General features: G+C 36.8%; 1 protein-coding gene across 5 annotated transcripts; it reads right to left on the bottom strand.

Moving 5' to 3' along the window:
* Positions 1-1173: 1173 nt before the first annotated feature.
* On the bottom strand, positions 1174-17814 carry LOC131543989 (heterogeneous nuclear ribonucleoprotein C). Of its 5 annotated transcripts, none has more exons than XM_058781850.1 (10): positions 17675-17813; positions 15735-15768; positions 14182-14226; positions 12329-12594; positions 5942-6014; positions 5810-5857; positions 5495-5670; positions 2988-3101; positions 2785-2903; positions 1174-2709 (listed from the first exon to the last, which is right to left on the bottom strand). In XM_058781850.1, exons 3-10 carry the CDS (start codon positions 14184-14186, stop codon positions 2611-2613), a joined length of 900 nt encoding a protein of 299 aa, XP_058637833.1. In that variant the 5' UTR covers positions 14187-14226; positions 15735-15768; positions 17675-17813; the 3' UTR covers positions 1174-2610. The 5 variants fall into 5 exon arrangements, with proteins under 5 accessions (XP_058637833.1, XP_058637834.1, XP_058637832.1 ...); XM_058781851.1 differs by having other exon boundaries at positions 12458-12594; XM_058781849.1 differs by having other exon boundaries at positions 1174-2903; positions 17675-17814.
* Between the last annotated feature and the right edge of the window lie 385 nt (positions 17815-18199).

Below are 18199 nucleotides of genomic sequence, written 5' to 3'. Positions count from 1 at the left end.
ACAAGTCACCCAATAACTGCACAACCAAACACAATAAAATATTATAAAATAACTTTTGAAAATTAAAAAAAAAATAATATATATATATATATAACCCAATAACAAATTTGAGGTTTGTCCTGAAAACAACTTTAAGACTGGTCCAATTTTATACAAGCAGTAAAAACAGTATGTGAATTAGTCGAGAACAGCATTAAAAATAAAAATACAAAAACACTGAAATCGTTAACTGTCTCTATAATCAACTTTGAAAAGTTGGTGAAACTAAAGGGTCTGAATGACTGACCACAAAAATAACACTAAGAAAATTTAAATGGATAATACGAACACCTACAGACTCGATCAGAGCTCAACCTCTAAATCATTCACTGGAGCACCATGTAAATACCATGGTAATCTTTCATCTCATACTGTGGTACTCCCAGAAACATTTTGGGTCGACATGTTCACAGGCTCCTGAGGCCTAAACAGAAACTGTTTTGAGCAGTTTGGGTTGTGTTTTAACAGGTCCTTTAATTTTGCAGCGACAGACAGATCGAGAGATGAATGTAGAAGATGAATGTGAAAGGCCAAAAAAAAAAACCAATATCATAAAAAAAAAGAGACTCGTCTAGACCTGTTTGTCTAAACCTAGTCTTAACCCTATTATACAACATCCTAAGCAAACATTCAATAGCATGCAATAACATTCAGAGTTCTGAAGAAAACCTAAAAAAAAAGAAAGAAAATATCAACCTCATTGTTGCAGAAGCTAAACTGAAACTCCAAGTATTTGCTACAGACCTTAAAATGATGAGATTTAATTTTGTCCGACAGCAACACAAATTTACACCAAATACAACATAAAATCCCTAAAAACGAACAGCAGTAATACAATCACCATTCAGAAACTGATTGCAGCGACCCCAGGGAGTGCTGTTGAATGACTCAAATTAATCAGCGTTTCTTTTAATTAGTTCATTGGAATGAAGGAAATTGTTTTGCTAAAATAAATGAAGACATTTCAGAAAGGCATTTGATGAGACGGTCTCAACTTGTAAGGCTGCAAGCATAATTAAAAGCAAACAACATTGCATTGTCACACTTCATGGCTACTTGTTGGGGAAAATAAAAAAAAGTTAAGCAGTTTATCATAGCCTTGTGTTCAAGATTCTTGCAATAAGAGCCAACATGTCATGAACATTTGTAGTTTTATTGAAACGCATTACACAGACCAAACAAAAGACAAACAGAACGAATGAAAACAAAACTGCTACAAACACATCTTGTATTTACCAGAAGCAAACTCACCTCTTAGTGTCACTATACACAGATACAAACCGACAGGTAAAATGACATTTACTGTACAATCCAAACTTATTCTCACACACTCGGTGACCACATATGGAATATAAAATAGTTCAGCTCAATCAAACAGTATTTCTGTGTTAAATAACGGAACGGGGCCACACTGCCGCCCACTGGTCAGGACAAGTAACTCTACATTTATTCCCAAAACGAGTGCTAGAGGAACATTGCTTTGCCTGAAACACATGAATGAATGGGTTCAGTTAGTTAAGGTTTGGGAACTAAAGTCCGTCAAGAGCTTTGGGACTCAGTTAGAGAACCATCTGAGACTCTTATGAGCCAAAATAATCTAATTAGCTTGCATGTGTTGGGGAAGATGATGATAACGATAAACAGTGCATTTAAGATTGTAAATCTGCACAGAAGGGTCTCACAACCACAAGAATCATGGAAAGCGTTGGTAAAGACCGACGTTTGAGTACTTGAGCGCATCTGTGCAATATCAATCTGCACAGGCTGGTTTAAAGAGTGAATGACCTCAAGAACATGGCAGAACGTTCCCGAACTCCAGCCACCATTATCACCACCGTAACACACACAGTAAGACTTTAAAAACACCAAAGGAGAAGGACCTGAACGTGCCTGAAGTGGGATTGACAATCTAATTTGTTTGTACTGGTGGCGTAAGGTTGGTGCAAACCAGTTATCAAGGTTAAATGTATAAAATGCACTTACTGTCTCCTTAAGAGCTCTAATCTCAAAATTCAGTGCATTCTGATTGGCTCATCAATGTGTCAATCACTAAACCACTGTCTCACCCAGTAGACCTACATTAGACGTTCAGGATAGTAATTATTATTGACAAATGCTGAGCATGCCCTTAAGGGGTTAAAGTTATGAAACTAGTTACTTTTTTGCTTTAACCTTCATCAAAGTACAACCTATAAGCGATATTTTGGTAGAATCCAGTCAGAGAACTCCTCCAAATTTTCACAAACACAATCGAGCTGTTGGGTTGCCAGTCTTTAAAACAGCATGGCAGCAAAATTGTTCAATGTCACACCAATGAAAGAGATTTCACTGCAATCCAAAGTATTTTCTCAATCCTAAAGCATTCAACCCTTTTTAATGCAAGAATTATGAGAACTCATGGAAAGGTGGCTGTAGTCAGGGGTTCATGAGACTTATCTAAAGAATGTCATTTTCATGATCCACAGAGTTATTGTTCTGGACTTATAAAATAAAACTAAGTGTGCATTAAATGTCAGAGGATCTACTCTATATCTCACGGTGAGCATGCATGCGTGTCCGTGTCTGTCGTGTTTAAGAATGGTCTCCGTTGGCGCTGTCTCCATCGTCCTCTCCTTCCTCCTGCTCACCTTCCTCTTCCTCCTCATCATCCTCCCTTCCTCGACTCTTGATCTGCGCAAACCAAAAGCGACGGGTGAATACGAGTCGATGCGTGATTTCTGACGCTGTTGTTTGTCTTTCACTCACCTCCTCTTCCTCAAGCAGGTCTCCCTCGTCCTCGTAGTCATTCATTTCTGTGCTCTCGCGCTCTTTCTTTCCGCTGGAGTGCTGCGGTGAGACTTCATCTGGTTTAGCGCTCTTCACCTCTGCGTAGAAGCATGAGGAGAGATTCTTTAGAAATAACTTTTTTTTTTTTTTTGGTTTTGGTCAGTAGTCTGTGTGGCATGTACCTGATTTCTTGCTGTGGTCTCTCTCCATGCGCTCTAGGCTCTCCAGCAGATAGTCCACTTTGTGTTTAATCTGAGTCAGTTCCTTCTTTATGGTTTGTAGATCATCAACTCTCACTGCACACAAACAGGGATATGAATGGTGGTCACTAAACATCTCAGGCATTGAGCTGCTTATTAGGCCAAATGTACTCTACTGATTTTGTGGCATCTGTGAATGAAGTCTCTTCAGTTCACAAAAGCTGCATTTATTTGATCAAAAACACTAAAAACTTTGAAATATTATTACTATTCAATATAACGCTTTTCTATATGAATAAATTGTACAATGTAATTCATTTCTGTGATCAAAGCTGTATTTTCAGCATCATTACTCTAGTCTTCAGTGTCACACGATCCTTCAGAAATCATTCTAATATGCTGATTTGCTGCTCAAGAAACATTTCTGATTATCAATGATGAAAACAGTTCAGTTGAAATCATGACGCACGGCCATTCAAAAGTTATTTTAAAAAGACATTAATACTTTTTAGAAAGTACACATTGTTTAAGTTAGTGACAGTAAAGACATTTCTAATGTTACAAAAGACTTTCAAATAAATGCTTTTCTTTTGAACTTTGTTCAGAGAATTATGAGAAAAAAAAAAAAAGCAATTATTTGCCACAAATAATCAAGCAGAAAACATTGATAATTAAAACCATTACTACTAACCGAGGACCGAAAATAACAATTGAGCAGCAATTAAGCATATTAGAGTGACTTCTGAAGGATCATGTGGAGTAATGATGCTGAAAATTCAGCTTTGAACACAGGAATAAAATACAGAGTTCTGGCATGAAACTCTAGATGGCGCAGTCTGATAGGTCTAACTCAATCTGACCTAATGACATTGTTATCACATGGCACAGCTGATTGGTTCTCTCCTGTATCTGTAGCCAATGAGCTCTCTGCTCAACATTCAAATATATGACTAGCAGTGTTGGGCACGTTACTTTAAAAAAGTAATTAGTTCTAGTTACTAGTTACTTCTCACAAATAGTAACTGAGTTAGTAACTGAGTTACATCATTACTAATAACTAATTACCAGGGAAAGTAACTATTGCGTTACTTTTTAAAAAATGTTCAAATGTTAAATAACTTAATTAAATGGACACTAAAAAGAATAAATTATTATTATAAAACATAGTACATTAATCTACACTATTTATCAACTGACACTTAGTATCAGTCAGTCAAGCATTATAATATAATATTATGATTATTTAATATTATATGATAGAACTTTAGTAATTAGAATAACCAAGTATGAATGCATATTTGTCATGAACATAAAACACTAAGGATTAATGAGCTGCTGGGTTCATGAATATTAATCACGTTGTCTGCGTTCGCGCGAATCAATTTGCTGAAATCAAAACAGGGATGATAATAGGTGAGCGCCAGCCAATGAGATTGTCGTTTGCGCATTAGTTCCGCCCACTACCAGAGAAACCGGCAGTTCTTAAAAGCTGAAGAATTCCAAAAGGAACTCCGTTATTTTGACAGGAAAATACAACAAAGAATATCGTTTACATGTAGCGCGTCAATTCTGCATGATATGAAAGACTCTCTTGCTCTGTATCTTTGTTTGCGTGCGTGTATGTGAGAGAAAGCGACGGCGAGTCGTGCGCCTTCACACTAGAGTTTATGGTACGTCAAATACAGCTACACTGCGCATCCATTCAGAAGAACTGAAAAATTAAATTCTAGTAATATAATATAGTAACGCCACATTTTATTGTCAGTAACGGTAACGGCGTTGTAACGGGGGAAACAGTAATTTGTTTGATCACTCGTTACTGAGAAAAATAACGCCGTTAGTAACGCCGTTTATTTATAACGCCGTTATTCCCATCACTGATGACTAGTGCTTGTAGCAGTTCGCTGCGTGCTTCAGAAACCCTCCACCTTCCCCAGCTCCACCTGTATAGATCTGCTACGAGGTGAATCATGTATGCTATGGGGGTTATTTCATGTATGTTATATTTGCAGCAGCAGTATTTCTTACATGCTCACAGCAGCATGTTGTGGATGTTTTGGCAGTAGCAAGTCTCGGTACTTGCTCTGCAGAAGCAGCAGCGTAGCAGATCTATTCCGCCAAGACCAAATAAATTAACATTGTCATGTACGTTACCATGCCAATCCCTCAGAGAGATGTCATGACAAAATTACATTTTACAATATCCGCAAACAGAAAACAGTTATTTTAAATTGTAATAATTTCACAATATTAATGTTTTCATTTAGATCAAATAAATGCAGCCTCATTGAGCAGAATAAACTTTTCAAAAAGATAAAACAATATAATTATTTCAAACTTTTGACCAGTAGTATGCATATATCAGGACAATATAGTTATAAAATATATCAATTTATGTATAATTATTTAGTAGTGAACATATATGGATTTAAATAAGAATAAAAAGAGAGGGATGTATAAAATGGACAAAAAAAAAAAGTGTGCCTCACTGGTACGGGACGTGCGCTGGCTGCTCTTAGAGGAGAAGCTGCTCTTGGTCCTGCGGCTGCCTCCACCACCGCCACCGCCGCCGCCGCTCACGCTCACTCGTGCCCGTTTGGAGGGAATCACCGCCCGCGAGAGCGGAGGAGGAGGAGGGGGAACACGCGATGGGTAAGAGTACATCCTGAAAACACACACTCAGATTAACACACACGTTCCTGGAATCATGCAATCCCAGTTCAGACAGACATTAAAAGCCTTTAATGAATAATAAAAAAGCACTTCGCTAAGCGTTTGATCAATGAATTTGGAAGCGAGCTCACCTGTCATAGTAATCTCTCTGAAAATCATAGTCCAGATCAAATGAAGAACTGTTGGAGGAGAAAGCAATTAAAGAATTAACAGGGGCATACATACATACATACACACATGCATACATACTATTAAATACAAACCTGTACATATCTCCTGCAGAGCGTTTAATAGTCTTTGACCGATGGGGTTTTGGCTCACCAGCCAGATTAATATCTGAAAAAGCAGAAAGATTGAACACATAAAAAATAAAAGAGAGATCTGAGACCTAGTGGTCACAAAATGAATCGTTTGGATGAAAGCATTTGCAAAATTAATAATAATAATAATTAATAATAATAAAAAATGGTGCTCATGCATAAGCATGTATCTTAAGGCATCCTAAACCTTACAGAACATTTCTTAGATGACCAATCACCCTCGAGCAACTGAAGGTTAACGATCCCTAAATAATGCCATATTTACAAGTTTAGGGCACCAAATAGCAACACGTCGTCAAAAATCCTGGATTCAACTTGGAGTTCAGACCACATCAAATTAAAGAAATTAGGCAGAAATTTCCTGATCTCAGTTTTCCTCTCCACTATCCATATAAGGCTAAATACTGCAACAACACATTAAGGTCACAACTAACTAACTAACTACCACTATCTAAATAAATATTTATTTTGCATAAAATAAATTACTGAGATTTAAGATTAAGACTGTTTTTGCATTGTGCGTATAATGTTTATTACTTAATATAATAATTTTATTTTCACACTGGGCAATAATGAGAATTTGATTGAAAGCATAAATTGTCATTAAAATTGTGACCGAATATAAAATAAAATATTGATAATTCTAAAATAGTGAAGCTTTATTTTAAACAAAAGTAGGGTAAACGTACCTATTAAGCTAAGGTGACCATACGTGCCATTTTTCCCAGATGCATCATGGACAGGATATCTAGGATTTGGCTTTGTTTGCGTGTGCAGACCGATCGGTGTACGACATCAGTTCCTTACGTTTTCGAAACGCTCTCAAGGTACGTTGAATCAAAGCAATATAGATATCCTGGCCAAGAAATGGCACGAATGGTCACCTTAATTAAGCTCACTTCTATTTTTGAGATCAGATTACAAAAAGAAAAAATTATTGATTATCCTACTTGATGTCTTAACCAATTGACATGTTTGTTACTATATACCTCCTATAATTTCAAGTCAATCAGATCATTGCACGCTGAGATATGGCTCTCCATGCGTTCACACTGTCTGGTGGCCATTTTGAAAGCTGTCTAAAAACTTTCACCAAAAGAGGAGCCCCTTAAAAGTGCGTTGTTTTAGACGATTAAGCATTTATTTTGGGTAAGTTTCACTACTTATTGTAAAATTAAGAGATTAATGTTTAGACTTTTGCATATTATAACCAGGAACTTGGAAGTGGGAAATTACATTAGATCCAAAATATAGTTTTAGCAACACAGCACAGATGCTACAGAACACAGTTAGCTGATTAGCTGTATAAGAGTGTGTGCTACGCTAATATATTACTTCTCAGGCATTACTGGCTTGTACTTTTAAATCCATAGTATTATATATGGATAGTTTATTGCTGGTCTGTGGTTTTACAGTGCTGTAATTTTTAAAGATTTCATATTTTAAGGTGAGCTTAAAGGGTGCACGACTATGAAAATCACACCGCTTCAGTGTGACAATAAGAAAAAGTATCATTTCATAGATGGGTCATTCTAAGGAAATGTCAATTTTTCTGTCCCTAGCCTTTACAGAAATATTACACTTTAAAAACACTTTAGGGTTACAATGTCTTTATATTTTAAAATTAAACTATGTTATTTGAACAATTACACCTTCTTGAGCCGTCAATGTGGCAATATTTGTTTTTTAATTAATTATAAAGAATTCCAAGCACCACAAAACTGCTCGTCCCCACAGCCATGTACAGAGGGAAAGCGCTTTATTTTGAGGTCAAAAACAGGTTTTTCTACCATTTAAAATACAATAATGTATTCATAACCATCAAATACATGATATAAATGCCATAATAAAACAAAATGCTGAATAAATATTATAAAATGAAAACAGTGGTCCACTGGAGTTGTGTCACTGGTGTTACCGTTTAATAAAACTCATTTATTTTGAAATAAAAACCACACTAATGACATCACTTGACTTTCTAAACATCTGTGAAAAAAGGCCCATGTTATGTCCACTGTTTCTTTTCACTTATGAGACATTTTCTCATGATTTCATATGAAGCTTTTAGTTGACGTCACTGGTATGACCTATTTATTGTTAGGGAAATGTAAAAACAAAAACAAAAAAAACAAACACTGTAATACAAATGGTTTAAACTAATTAATTTAGTGAGTATGTAAGGAATAATTGACGACGGGCCGTTGAATTATTAGAAAATAATTTTTCTAATAATTCAACGGACTGAAGTAAATTATTCCGCTTATACTACGGTTGCCACACCTAAAGACATTGATCAGATGATATATTTCAAGGCATTAGTCCGGTATTTCTACTTAAATCGCTATTGTGAGTAGGATTATTTCTTCCGCATCTCATCCAACGCCTCCGTCCTTCCAAAACGTTATTTTAAATCTAGTAACGGAGGCTTGAGCCGTTGATATCAGACTAATGCAGTTAATAACTATAAGTTATGAGAGAGAGAGAGAGAGATTGCATCTGTGCGTCTCTCAGTAGTGTTCGGCAGCAATGTCTCTAGTTATAGTGAAACTTAGTTCCTTTTGTTCACGAACAGCGCCCTTGTTGTTACCTCGCTTGTGAGAAGTCATGTAGCTTTTAAGTTGTTTACTGATAAAATCGTTAGAGTAGCGTTAACAACATTAGCGCGATGTACAGGTGCATCTCAGTAAATTAGAATGTCGTGGAAAATTTAATTTCAGTAATTCAACTCAAATTGTGAAACTCGTGTATAAAATAAATTCAATGCACACAGACAGAAGTAGTTTAAGTCTTTGGTTCTTTTGATTGTGATGATTTTGGCTCACATTTAACAAAAAGCCACCAATTCACTCTCAACAAATTAGAATACTTCATAAGACCAATAAAAAAAAAACATTTTTAGTGAATTGTTGGCCTTCTGGAAAGTATGTTCATTTACTGTATATGTACTCAATACTTGGTAGGGGCTCCTTTTGCTTTAATTACTGCCTCAATTCGTCGTGGCATGGAGGTGATCAGTTTGTGGCACTGCTGAGGTGGTCTGGAAGCCCAGGTTTCTTTGACAGTGGCCTTCAGCTCATCTGCATTTTTTTGGTCTCTTGTTTCTCATTCTCTTCTTGACAATACCCCATAGATTCTCTATTGGGGTTCAGGTCTGGTGAGTTTGCTGGCCAGTCAAGCACACCAACACCATGGTCATTTAACCAACTTTTGGTGCTTTTGGCAGTGTGGGCAGGTGCCAAATCCTGCTGGAAAATGAAATCAGCATCTTTAAAAAGCTGGTCAGCAGAAGGAAGCATGAAGTGCTCCAAAATTTCTTGGTAAACGCGTGCAGTGACTTTGGTTCAAAAAACACAATGGACCAACACCAGCAGATGACATTGCACCCCAAATCATCACAGACTGGGGAAACTTAACACTGGACTTCAAGCATCTTGGGCTATGAGCTTCTCCACCCTTCCTCCAGACTCTAGGACCTTGGTTTCCAAATGAAATACAAAACTTGCTCTCATCTGAAAAGAGGACTTTGGACCACTGGGCAACAGTCCAGTTCTTCTTCTCCTTAGCCCAGGTAAGACGCCTCTGACGTTTTCTGTGGTTCAGGAGTGGCTTAACAAGAGGAATACGACAACTGTAGCCAAATTCCTCGACACGTCTGTGTGTGGTGGCTCTTGATGCCTTGACCCCAGCCTCAGTCCATATCGTTGTGAAGTTCACCCAAATTCTTGAATCGATTTTGCTTGACAATCCTCATAAGGCTGCGGTTCTCTCGGTTGGTTGTGCATCTTTTTCTTCCACACTTTTTCCTTCCACTCAACTTTCTGTTAACATGCTTGGATACAGCACTCTGTGAACAGCCAGCTTCTTTGGCAATGAATGTTTGTGGCTTACCCTCCTTGTGAAGAGTGTCAATGATTGTCTTCTGGACAACTGTCAGATCAGCAGTCTTCCCCATGATTGTGTGGCCTAGTGAACCAAACTGAGAGACCATTTTGAAGGCTCAGGAAACCTTTGCAGGTGTTTTGAGTCGATTAGCTGATTAGCATGTCACCATATTCTAATTTGGTTGAGATAGTGAATTGGTGGGTTTTTGTTAAATGTGAGCCAAAATCACCACAATTAAAAGAACCAAAGACTTAAACTACTGCAGTCTGTGTGCATTGAATTTATACAGAAATAACAGAAATCATTTGGCGAAGTGATATGGTCATGTAATGCGGTCAAGAGCTGCCTGGAACTACGTTCGCTGTGCATTTCCCTGAAAATAATTGCACACCTTAGAGCGTTCGTCTGCCAATCAGATTCAAGCATTCAACGGCCCCGTAGTATAAACCATGATTGACAACATGTGGTTTGATACCTTGCAGCAGACATTTTGTAGAATGAATTTCATGAAAATTGTAACTGGTGTTACTGTCACTGGTGTTACCTTCCTTATGAATAACACCAGTGAAGATCAGTATATCAGGTCTAATGTATGTCACTGGTGTTACTGGTGTTACTTGTGCTGTGTTACTGTACTGTTTTGTTTTTCTGTCACATTAAATAAATGAAACAATCTTATTTCGTGCATTTTCATTATTTTTCGGTAACTGACTACATGTGCTGAAAAAATAAATAAATAATTTTATTAAAAACTTTTAATATTGCTAAAGAAGGTAACACCAGTGACAAAAATAGCACATGTGGTCTTGAAATAATTGCACAAAAAAGCTAAAAATAAATAAAATTAAGCTGTCACTTATATGTATTCATAAAGTCAAAAGGTAATCTAATAATGTGGTCTAAGTTTAAATGTTAGAAAAATAAAGACATCTTGTCATACCAAAAGTGGACGTTTCTGTAGAATGAACGAGATATTGTTAATAATAGTTGTTCATAATAAAATATGTATGAACTTAATACATGACCTAGACTATTTATTTAGCAAAATCCTGTCATTTTAATAAATATTACATGAAATGTATTAAAAATTGTTGTTGCTCCAATTAAGCTCAGTGTGCTCTCTTTAAGCTCTTCCACATTGAAGGTAAATACTTCATAAACAGACTTTACATATTAACTGATGGTTGTGTCACCAAGTTAAGTTAATCAATTTTCTATGGATTCTGTCAAGTGTCAACTCAAATCTGCAGACTGGCTCTGATCTTTGGCAACTAGCATCAACTTTTCCAGACTGTAAATCTGAGGAAAATCGGGGCAAAAATTGTGTAGTGTATTCAGCCATAAGAGACTATAGATAAGTTGACATCCATTTAAAAAAAGAGGCTACATAATGAGGCTAGTTTCCGTGTTTATCCCATGAATTAAATGTTTTATTGGTTTGTTTTATCTGATTTTTGAATGTTTTACTTAGCTGAATGTGGACTAGTCTAGATGTTGCAATGTGCTCAGATGATACATCATTATGAATATATAACCAATCGACTTGAATGCCTTGTTGCTTGATTTTAGTGTTCTGATTTTTTGTGATTGACATTGTACCTTCAAAAAAATATATATTTTCACAATTATTCTTTACAATTTTTCCTTAAAATAAACAAGAATTTTTAATAAAACATGATGTGAGCTTAATGGGAAGAGGGGTGTGCTTAAAGGGTACAAAAAGGTACCCATTAAGCACAGCCAGACTTTTTGAATTTAATGATGTATATCTTAATTGAAACGCTTTTGTCATTTAAAATAAAATAAAATATTTTTGTGTGAGAGATTAATATTTTAGTTTAACATAACTTTTTGTACTTAAACCAATATCTTGTGCACTAAAAATGTCTCAATGTAGATTTTGGTGAGATTAATAGATACGTTTACCCTAATTGATTATACTTTTGATGTTTGGTGAACACATTCTTGACAGACTTTGTGAGATTAACCAAGGCCAGCACAAATGCCAAGACAGTTCACTCATATTACCATGAATGGAAGAAATTACAATGCAGAATGTGACAAAATAACTCCCGCCTTCTAAATAAAACAGCCAATCGCCCATTGGTTAAGTCATTGCATCATTGCAGCAGCCATTCTAATCTTACTACAGAAACAGATTTATGCTTGGGATTGCACATGCACAAATTTAGTTGCCGATTGGAAATTTGCCATTTAAATGTTCAGTATTTCCCCATTCAAGTAGAACGAGCTGGTCTTGCATGTTTGAAGGCATCGCAAGAATGGCCGCCAAGACCATTGACTTGCCTTAAAAAAAGGAATTTGTATTACCTTTAATAGGAAATGCCCTTCAAATAATTTAAACATCCTTGGAAAACGCAGGTAAGAAATTAATCTACAATGACCTGCATCAATGAGATCTTCGCAGTGGGACGCCACTCTACTTACCGAGCACCTGTCCGACAATCATCCGCCCATCTTCACTAGCGACAGCAGCTCTGGCGTTCCTCTCATTGGCGTACTGGACGAAGGCAAAGCCTTTGTGCACGGAGCAGCCCACAATCTTCCCGTACTTACTGAAGATGGCCTCCACGTCAGCCTTGGTCACCAGCATGGTGTTGAGGTTCCCGATGAAGACTCGGGAGTTCAGCGAACGTGGATCCGTCTTGTTGGTGACGTTGCTGGCCATCAGGCTGCTGGTTGTGGGGGAATGCCTGGGCGAAAAGAGAGGAAAAGAGGGGTGCAGAAGATCGACAGAGAAAGGAAGGACAGATGAGAAATTAGCGTGTCGATAACATCACCAGCCTCGATAACTACATTTCCATCCAAAGTTGCGAAGTTAATGTAAAATGTTATATCGCATGAAACATTTGCAAATAAAGCACAGTTTCCATTCAATATGTTCAAGAGAATAGAATTAACACTTCCTGGGAAACTGGTGCAATATATCTGTAATAAAAATGCATGTTGCTGCAAATGCAACAGACGGAATGCAATAATCGCTGCCATGTAATCTTGGCCTAATGTGTTGGAATGCAATGGTTTGAACGCGTTCTGGAGGTAAATATACCAAATTAGTTTGATTACAGAGTTTGCATAGCCATTTCAGAATTACTATATGTTTTAGATGGTGTGTAAAGCGATTGGTCCACTGGTTACTCCAGTTATCCAATCACGTGATCTGATTTTGTTGCACATCAAGAAATTTGTTCTACTGGAGTTTGTGGAAGCCTTTCAAAAAAATTGAACAACAACAACAAAAAAAATTCTGCTCAAATGAACATACAATTTTTATGCACATTAAGATTTTATGTGCATGCAGATTTTTATGCAATACCTATATTTGTATAAAAACACATGGATGGAAACATAGCTAGTGAGACTGGATTCATTCTGGAAATCTAAAGTCAACATGAAACAGTATTTGCAACCCATTTCTTCTCTCATAATAGCATTTGCTGATTAATTACTTACAATAAGACAAAATGCATATGTATTATTATAAAGTAAATGGGGCCAATTTTGGGTTCATGTTGACTTTCTCAGTTTAAAATGGAACCACATGAAGATTACAGCCCAGATCAATAATTAAACACTTCCAATTACTCCACTATTATAGACATTACCAAAGAACAAGGCATTTGAGTGAACAAGCATTAAGATATACACATATTATAACAATCAAAATAAAATAATTTACATTAATGTCATGAGTTATATCAACTAGCATGTTTAAAATAAAAGCCACAGCAGTCATATATGAAGCTTCCCTGTGCTATAATGTGCATAGGTATACATTTGAAATCAGAAGATTCACGGATCAACTAGACAGATGTGTATGTTGTAGTCTTATGCAGTTCGTTGGTCAAATGCGCCACTCAGTCATATCTGTATGAACCAGTGCTGGGTGGGTAATGTATGACCTGCTGAGATATCACACATGCAAACTAAAATGCTGAAGTGAAACTAAACTCCTGCTGCATTCAGGCATTATATAGACTTAAATATAGAGGCATTATAGTGTTGGTTTATGGGTTTGACAGAGTAAAATGGGAAGATATGCCCCAAACTGTGAATTTACAGAGGAAAATGTATCTGGTTATGTGTGTTTGTGGATCATTTTATGTGCTTACTATACGTTTGAGGGGTAAACTGGTATGTTTGAACTGGACTGGTCAATGTTCTGGCGGTAGTTTTGGATGCTTTTGGGACACGTGGCTACCTGACCACCACATAACGTGCACATTGAGATATTTAAGTGTGCTGAGGGGCATGTTGGGGGTTGAATAGTCAGAACTCACTCCATTCTGTCTGTAATTCAGGTCGAGTCGTCTGTCTGCCTGATTCTGTTGGAGAGAAGAGGGTTGTTAATGGACACCGTTGAGCTGCTGCTCAGCAGTGCATTGTGGGTGAAGGTCGTACTGCATGGGTGGGTGATGTAACCCACCGCACTTTCACGGACATCACACCAATCACAACACTTTCCCAAGGTCAAACAAGCAGGCTAGCATTCAGATGCTGCCACCCAGTGGTCGGTATACACAACTTGAGGAAAGAAAATGAAATCCAGACAGATATCCCAAGTGAAAAAGAACAGCCATGTCACCATAATGTTATATAAATCCGCTCAATGTCATATGAGTCCTATCTAAAACCATTTCATTTCAAAGTGTCAAATAGTCACTTTTCCCAGTCATGTGACGCAATCAAATCCTGTGCTAACGGAAAAGGAAAATAAATAATTAAATAAGTTAAAACTCACATTGCTGCCAAGAGATTAAAAAGGTCTATCAAACAATGCCCTCGGCACAGCTTAAGACGCACCATAAAGTCTGCATTATAGCTCAACAAAAAGATTCATATCAGTGTGTCTGTAGGAAGTTTTTACTTTATGGGGATGAAAGCGGGTGAAACAGTCACTATGGGCCAATTATAGCACGAGTCAGAGGTCTACGCAAATTAAAATCTCCAAATATCCTCAGGCACCATGATATATAGCAGAACAATAAACATGAATTTAAGGAAAATTTGGCCCTGTACGTTTCTATAACGTAATAAGTCAATTTTAGTCAAGACTATTTCTCAATATTTAAATTGTACAGAATTATTCTATAAAGTCAAGACCAAATTATGTTACGGTTACCATTGTTTTCACCACTGCCAATTGAGGATTCAATGGTGTTAATGTGGGTATTTTAGAAAAAAATGGTATGCTATTTAATGGGAAAACAATGACTTTTTAATACAAAATGTAGATGTTTGTTCTTGTGAAGACTCATTTGTACTCATCCAGAACACAACTGTACAGGGAAGGATAGAAAATGTGTTCAAGTGACACATACTAAAACACTTTAGCAGTCAACATTTGAAGTGGACCAAAAAAGTTCAAAGTTGTCCTAAGACAAGAACACATTTTTGGTTTCAGGTTTTAGGACAACTTTGATGAAAGCTTTTGATCCACTTCAAATGTTGACTAGTGTAGTAGACATAAAATTATAACTGCCCTGCGTATTACATTACCATTAATCCAAAAATAAGGCTAGACCTCAGTGTCAATAGGATTCTCTCTAGGAGTGGTTTAGCAAAACGTAACATGTCTTTATACATTAAGCCTCTGAAGCGTGTGGTTTAGTGTTCTGCTGGCCTGTTTAGATAATGAACATTTTGCCAATTGTACTAAAGAAAAAAAAAAAAGTAGCCACAAGACTACTTAAAGTATGTGTTACTCTACGGCAGTTTTAAAGGTGATAGAAGTAGGTAAAGGCTACACACAGCAAATGGGAGGCTAATCTGAATAAAACACTTTTCAGGAAGACTGGTGCGGAAGTGGAGAATAAAAGAAAAACCAACTTACGGATTGACGTGGGTCAAAAAAGCTGCCTCAAAAACTACAAAAAAGCAAAATGAATAAAATCAGAAGTGAACATCTTTAGCTCCCTAAAACAGGCTTTTTGTTTGTTTGTTTGTTTGTTCTTTACAACCGAGTGCTTTAGGGTTGACAGACCTGAAATCTCCATGATCCTTCTGAAAAAATGTATAACAAATTTGGTGTAAAATGTGGACTTAAGAACAGAAGTGTGACCTGCATGACTTTAAAGAGCTAAATGTGTGTGTTGTATGCAAAGGCATTAACATCAGCATGCTCTGTATAGTCTAGACCAGGGTTTCCCAAAAAGTGTGGACTGCATATTTTGCAACAAATCAAATTCAATAAATAAAACAAGGGCACTCCAATGCAACAACACTGGATCACTCCCATTTCATTAAGCACTGTTCACACTACAGCTGTAGTGATGTTGCGTTTTGCTGCTTTGTCGATGGGGATAAAATGGGAATAAAATGGGAATTACCGTCCAGTCTTATTGCAACACTTGCTTATGGTGTAAAAGTCAATTACAATATGTACACAATCATTTAGATTTATTTTGTAAAAAAAAAATAAAGAGTGTAAGATTAAACATTAAAATTGTAATGAAAGTGGTGGATAGGCTGGTTATTCATACCCAATACCTTGGCGTGTGTATGATTCTTATGTTTGGGAACCCATGATCTACACATATATTACAGCTAAAAACAAAATTGATCCTAATTGCTTAATTTACTATAGTTGGGATATGATCCTGATGTGTGCCTAGTGGGGAACTGTGAGGGGAACATGATTTGGTGCATTTTACATACAAGATACCCATTTACTGAAGACAAAATAAGAAATAATTGCACTTTCTATATCAAGCACAGAAACAAGACAAAGCAAAATTAAACCACTTTCTAATGTGAAATTGCATTGCAAATACTGTTCAAGACCCAATATCAGTCGGTGTTGGGGAGGAGGGGGCATAGATATCATTTTCATTTCTTGGAGACATTCTACAAGGCAACTAGAAGAGCTTCATGGGCTGAACGTTTGGATCACATACAATTATGATGTTATTTTGAACATATAACAGCATGGGGGCACTTGACCAAAGGCAGTGATATCGTCTTTGGCCCACTGGGCCTTCTTCAAACATTTCTTTAATATTAATGCAACCAGCTCAATTCAACATTCTTGATGTACTTTTAATGGAAAGATTACCGTTTACATGATTTTGCACAGACTTGAGGTGCAAATGTAAAATGCGTTAAATGGTCCATGCACTGATATGTATTATTGCATGAGACAGAAAACGTGTTTTCTCAGTCCATTAAAAGTGCCGAGACATAATTCAAAACCTGCAAAAACGTCGCCTGAAAAATCAATCGACACGATTCCGAATGGAACGCAACGACCCTCAAAAATAAGAGCAAAAATAACGCCCACATAATCGTCTTAAAAAGGACAAGCTCAGTCCAAATGTCTACAGCCGAATAAAAACAGTCTATTCGTGTTGGGAAGAACAGTCTTTCACGTTAAAAATGGACTTAAAACGCGTTTATATTCTGAATCCTGGACATGGAGGGAAAAACGACCCCATCTTGAAAACACAACCACCGGTCCATATGAGACATTTCCTCCACATTAACTTCAAAAATCAAACAAACCAGCTGCTCTAGCAGTAGTCCTGCAAAAATGGGGTGAAAAATAACTCCTACTTTGAAAAATAAAATAAAAATCGTGCGGTCCTCTCAAAGCATATATGTTTTTCACTGCTCTACCACGGCATCACAAAATGTACGCCACCAAAGCCAAGCAGAAAATGACCAGAAAAATGCATTAAAAATAAAAAAAACACAAAAAATTCTCCAAAGATAGTTCAAAGTCAGTCAAAAATAAAAAAAAAAAGTGACAAAAATCTCTCGAATCAAAATACTCACCGGGAGTTTAAGACTAAAAATGATTAAAATTCGGTGCTGTACTGTTTTGTGGATACAGTCCGTACCAGCTCGTTCAGTAGACACCGACCAACAGACGAATACACGAAATGGCGTCGCGCATGTACGCACTGGAAACAAGCCCCGCCCCGCTCTATATATCTTCGGATCTCATTGGCTACATCTCAACGCGCTGGAGAACAACATGGCATCGATTGGTGGATTTACGCGTCATTCTCTTGCACGTCTTTCTTTTTTTAAATAAAGTCCTCGTTTGATTGGTGAATTTAAGATTTGGTTAGCAGCATCCTCCCACAGAGTACAAATGGCTTTACAAAAGCTGTTGTAAAGGTCTTTACAAAACGATTATAGTAACTACATTGTATAGCAAAAATTGTTATTTTCCTACATGTTAAAACGTGGTAATTTGCCATTAAAGGTAAGCAAAAGTTGTAGAAATATTTTAAAAACACTGTAGGAAATATTCATTTATAACAGTTTTATAAAATTAACAATAACTGTTTATTA

This window comes from Onychostoma macrolepis, chromosome 07 (assembly GCF_012432095.1).
Source record: "Onychostoma macrolepis isolate SWU-2019 chromosome 07, ASM1243209v1, whole genome shotgun sequence".
NCBI lineage: Eukaryota > Metazoa > Chordata > Actinopteri > Cypriniformes > Cyprinidae > Onychostoma > Onychostoma macrolepis.
The sequence above is the reverse complement of the archived record's forward strand: the minus strand, read 5'-3'. Positions and strand labels throughout refer to the sequence as shown.

Coding starts and splice junctions, on each gene's coding strand:
- LOC131543989 (XM_058781847.1), bottom strand. Junction 5,671..5,809: donor CAGAGAGATTACTATGACAG/GTGAGCTCGCTT, acceptor GTGTGTTTTCAG/GATGTACTCTTACCCATCGC. Junction 2,710..2,784: donor ACCTGCTTGAGGAAGAGGAG/GTGAGTGAAAGA, acceptor TGGTTTGCGCAG/ATCAAGAGTCGAGGAAGGGA.